The following is a 4,919-nucleotide window of genomic DNA, read 5'->3' on the forward strand; positions in this document are numbered from 1 at the left end:
GGCGGGCAGCGGGGGGGGCTGGGGGGGAACGGGAAAGGAGCTCTGGGAATTCGGGGCTTCCCCTCCCTCGGAACCCCAGCAAATCCTCAAGTTCCTCAGCCTCTTCCCTTCCATTCCCATCCCATTCCCACCCCTTTCCCATCCTATTCCCATTCTCATTCCATTCCATTCCATTCCCATCCCATCCCATCCCATTCCCATTCCATTTTATTTCTATCCCATTCCATTCGTTTTCCGTTTCCCTTCCCCATTCTATTCCCATTCCCAAAATCCCCTCTTTTAGGGAAGATTCTGGAAACGGGGATTTTGGGATTTGAGGTGAGGACAAGGAGAATCCAGAGGCTTTGGAAAAACAACCCCTGGGAAGAGGAAATTCCACTTTTCCCGGTTTTTCCACCCAAATCCAGGTGTTTCCCACCAGTCCCATGGAACTGGATCCGGCCCCAATCCCAAATCTGTGGACAGAGATCCCGGATCCATCGGGATCAGGGAACGTCTCCTGGCTTGTTTTGATGGAGTCCATCCCGTGGGATGAGAGGCCTGGGATATCCGGGATGTGGAAAAAAGGGATGGAAAACCAGGAACTGCAGCTCCTGTCAAACCCTGCCCCTGGGGCAGGCGAGAATTCCCGACCTTTTCCCTGTCCCAGCACAAACCAGGATCGGGATCCCCCTCGGAGCTGCTCCCGGGGGGGTTTTGCTCCCTTTTTCCGCCGGATCCGGGCTCAGGAATGGGAAAACTCCGGAGGTTTTCCCGCCGGGAGCTTAAGCCGGAGCTTAGTCTGGGTTTATTTTTAACTCCCCGGAGGTCAGGCCAAGGGGATCCGCTCGGGATCTGCTCGGGATCCACGGGATCACCGGGAATCAGCGGCTCCGGGGCCACATTCCAGAGCCCCCCCTGGATCCCGGCTCTGGAATCTCCCCCAAATCCAAAGTGGAAGCAGCTCCAAGGGGAAAAAAAAAAAAAGGATTTGTGCTGGGAAAGCAGCAGGGATTTGGTTTGGGAATAAAGGGCTGGAAAAGGGGGAAGGGGAGGGACTGGAGAAGGGAATTCCCGCTGGGAAAAGGAGGAAGATTCCCAGGAGATGTTCTGTGCTCCAAAGCAGTCCCTGCCTGGTTTCCATCAGGATCCCCTTCCCATCCCAAAGATCCCCCTTTTATCCCAAAGATCCCCAGCCCAGCCCAGCCCCGGAGCAGCCGGGAAAGCCTCTGGATCCGGCCCCATCCCGGCTCCGGCCCCATCCCGGCTCAATCCAGGCCCTGTTCCCGACCTGGAGCTGAGCCCGGGATCCGTCACATCCCAGGGACAACAATTCCCTGTTAACCCCCGGAATTCCGGCACTTCCAGCGGGCCTGGAAGCTCCAAGGGTTTGGTTTTTTAGGGAAAAAGCTCCTTTCCGGAGGGGGAGAGGGAAAAGGGGTTTGATCCCATGGTTTTCCAGCTTGGAAAAACGGGAGAAAGGGGAGAGAGCCACGGATCCAACCCCAATTCCAGCCCCAAATCCGGGTTATTTGGGAAGCGATCCCTGCTCCAAAGCTCGTTTTCCCCAGGAAGAACAACGGGATTTAAGGAGCCCAACCGGGGTTCCCAATCCCCTTTTCCTGGGGTTTCCAATCCCCTTTTCCAGGATTTTCCAAGCCCCCTTCCCAAGGGCAACCTCCCAGCCAATCCCCCGGGATGTGAGGGGAAAAGCCGCCGGTTCTGTGGGAAGAATCCCAATCCCAAACTGCTCCGGCCCACCCCACATCCAGAGGCTCCCGGAAAACCCCGAGCAGGTGGAATTCCATTCATTTTCCCTCTGGAATGTGCCTTTTCCTTCCCAAATCCCCTTTTTCCTGCCCTTTTAGCCCATGAAAATCCTCCCCACGGGGTGCCAGGTAGGGAATAATCCTTTGGAAAAGCTGGGAATTGTTCTCCAGGGATTTCTCACTGTCCTGTCCCATTCACATCCAAATCCACGGGAATGTCCGGGATGGATCTGGGATTTCCTCACCCCAATCCCTTCTTCCCATGAATCCCAAAGGTTTGGGATCCCTTCCCAGGGTTTGGGATCCCTTCCTGAGGGGAACAGACAGCTTTTTTTGGGAACGAACACATCCAGGCCTGGAAAATCCCGAGGGAGCTGTTTGGGATCAGGAGCAGGGCTCGGAAAACCTTTCCCGGCTCAATTTCCTATGGAAAAGGAAGCAGGAAAAGCAGGAGAGCCACGAGCAGAAAAACAGGGAGGGGCTATCCCAAAAATCCACTGGTGGCAAATCCCGGCTTCCAAACCGATCCCAAACTCCCATCCCGATCCCAAACTCCCCATCCCGATCCCAAACTCCCCATCCCGATCCCAAACTCCCCATCCCGATCCCAAACTCCCCATCCCGATCCCAAACTCCCCATCCCGATCCCAAACTCCCCATCCCGATCCCAAACTCCCCATCCCGATCCCAAACTCCCCATCCCGATCCCAAACTCCCCATCCCGATCCCAAACTCCCCATCCCGATCCCAAACTCCCCATCCCGATCCCAAACTCCCCATCCCGATCCCAAACTCCCCATCCCGATCCCAAACTCCCCATCCCGATCCCAAACTCCCCATCCCGATCCCAAACTCCCCATCCCGATCCCAAACTCCCCATCCCGATCCCAAACTCCCCATCCCGATCCCAAACTCCCCATCCCGATCCCAAACTCCCCATCCCGATCCCAAACTCCCCATCCCGATCCCAAACTCCCCATCCCGATCCCAAACTCCCCATCCCGATCCCAAACTCCCCATCCCGATCCCAAACTCCCCATCCCGATCCCAAACTCCCATCCCGATCCCATAGCCCTGATCCCCATCCTGATCCTGAAGTCCTGATCCCAAACTCCCCATCCCGATCCCAAGCTCCCATCCTGATCCCAAACTCCCCATCCCAATCCCAAACTCCCCATCCCAATCCCAAACTCCCATCCCGATCCCATAGCCCTGATCCCCATCCTGATCCTGAAGTCCTGATCCCAAACTCCCCATCCCGATCCCAAACTCCCCATCCCGATCCCGAGCTCCCATCCCGATGCCAGGCTCCCATCCCAACCCCAAATCCCCGATCCCGCCCCCTCCCGGTGCAGCTGCCGCCTCCCGAGGGAGCCGTGGGGGATTAAATTCCCGGCGTTTGCAGGGAATTAATTCCCGGCCATCTGCCGGCCCCGGAGCTGCCGGCACCACCCGGGGCTGGCCCCGATCCCGGGATCCCGACAACTCCAACGGGAAAGGGAATTTTCCAGCCCGGCAGGAGCTGGGAGGGTTTGGGATTCCTGTTTTTCTCGGGATTCCCGCCAGGGCTGCGTGGGTCTGGGCAGGGATTCCATGGAATTCTGGGGTCTTCCCAAAGATTCAGGATGCCAAGGCACCCACCCCGAGCCCAAACTCCCCATCCCAATCCCAAATTCCCCATCCCAAGCCCCTCATCCCAACCCAATCATTCCCAGTTTTCCAGGGGGTTTTCCCAACCCAAAATCCCTTTAGCCAGCCAGGGAATCCCACTGAAATTCCAGGAATAGAAATGGAAAAGCTGCTCCTTGGGATCCCAAAAAACCCCAGGCAATTCCCTCCCTCGCTCCCAGCACATCCCGACGGCTTCTATAGGACCTGGATGCCAAAACAAATCCAATTCCTTGGAATTCTCTTTCAGGAAGAGGGATTAGATCTGGAAAATCCCAACTGGGATGGGATAAACCTGGAAATCTGGAATTCCTGGGAATCCCAGGGCATCCCAGGAGATCCTGAGGCACTTCCAGGCCTCTCCACCTGCTCTGGAAGAGCTCAGGGAAAATTCCAGGGAAGAACAGCTCGATTCCCAAACCTCCCCGTTCCCAAACATTCCCAGGGAATTCCCTGCTATTAAGTTAATTGTGGGCAGGGAATTCCAGCCTCCCACGGGATCCCGGGATTTTCCAGGGGCAGGGCCCAGGAATGGGGAGGGGAAGAGAAGCTGGGATTGGGAAGGAAAAACCCTGGAGAAACTTCCCTGGGAAAGATCCATTCCCGGGCCTCCTCCTTCTCCTTTCCTCTCCGCCCTTCCCAGGCTTTTTCCTCCCACCAGAACCAGGGAAATCAGGGAATTCCCGAATTCCCAAAACCACTCGGGAGCCTCCCTGGGCATTCCCAGGAGGAATCTCCTGTTAATCCTCCCTATTCCCCGTTTTCCCTTCATTCCCAGGTGTTCGTTTTTCCCTATTCCCAGATTTTCCCTTATCCCCAGTTTCCCCCAGTTTTCTCCCAGCACAAAATCAAGGCGGATTTATCCCCAAACCCAGGATGATTCCCGCTTTTCCCACCTGGAATCCCACCAGGAACCTTCCCAAACATCCCTGGAAATTCAGGAAGTTATTCCAGGCCTGGAAAACTCCACATTTCCCACGTTCTCCCACCGAAAAACCCTTCGGAGTCACGGAATTCCCACACCCCCAAACCCCACTCCGCAACTCCCGGGGCTCCTGGGAACCTCCCCGGGGATCTCCAGGGATCTGGGAAGATCCAAAGGGATCCCAAATCCCTCCCCCCTCCCAGATTCCCACGGCCACTCCTCAAAAAATCTGAAGGAGCGAAGGAAGGAATTTGGGGGGGGGGGATATTCCCCGTTTTCATCCTCCCCCAAAAAAGCTCAGTCCCAGGAATTCCAGGTGGGAAAAACAACCCCCAAACCCCTGGATTCTCCCAGGAGCTCCCAATCCCCCCTCGCTCCCTTTTCCTCCGGGAATTCCCGATGGGAACGGCCGATTCCAAAGGGGGAAACGCCACCGGAGCTTTGGGCTGCCCCCTCCCCAAAAAATCCCACGGGGCAATGACCCTGATCGCCCCAAATCCCGGGATTTCGGATTGGGAAGGGGCGGGGGGTGACCGTGACCCTTCAAAATTCCAGGATGGGGGGGATGACCCCGATCC

At 56.6% G+C, this 4,919-nt stretch overlaps 1 protein-coding gene across 1 annotated transcript in view; it reads right to left on the reverse strand.

Moving 5' to 3' along the window:
* Positions 1–523, reverse strand: part of ZNF687 (zinc finger protein 687) — an 8,757-nt gene extending 8,234 nt beyond the window's left edge. Inside the window, exon 1 of the mRNA XM_017741572.1 lies at positions 419–523. Within this exon, the coding sequence (XP_017597061.1) occupies positions 419–523 (105 nt within the window). The remainder of the gene's footprint in view (positions 1–418) is intronic.
* Positions 524–4,919: the final 4,396 nt, after the last annotated feature.

This window comes from Corvus brachyrhynchos, unplaced genomic scaffold (assembly GCF_000691975.1).
Source record: "Corvus brachyrhynchos isolate BGI_N302 unplaced genomic scaffold, ASM69197v1 scaffold758, whole genome shotgun sequence".
NCBI classification, from domain to species: Eukaryota; Metazoa; Chordata; class Aves; order Passeriformes; family Corvidae; genus Corvus; species Corvus brachyrhynchos.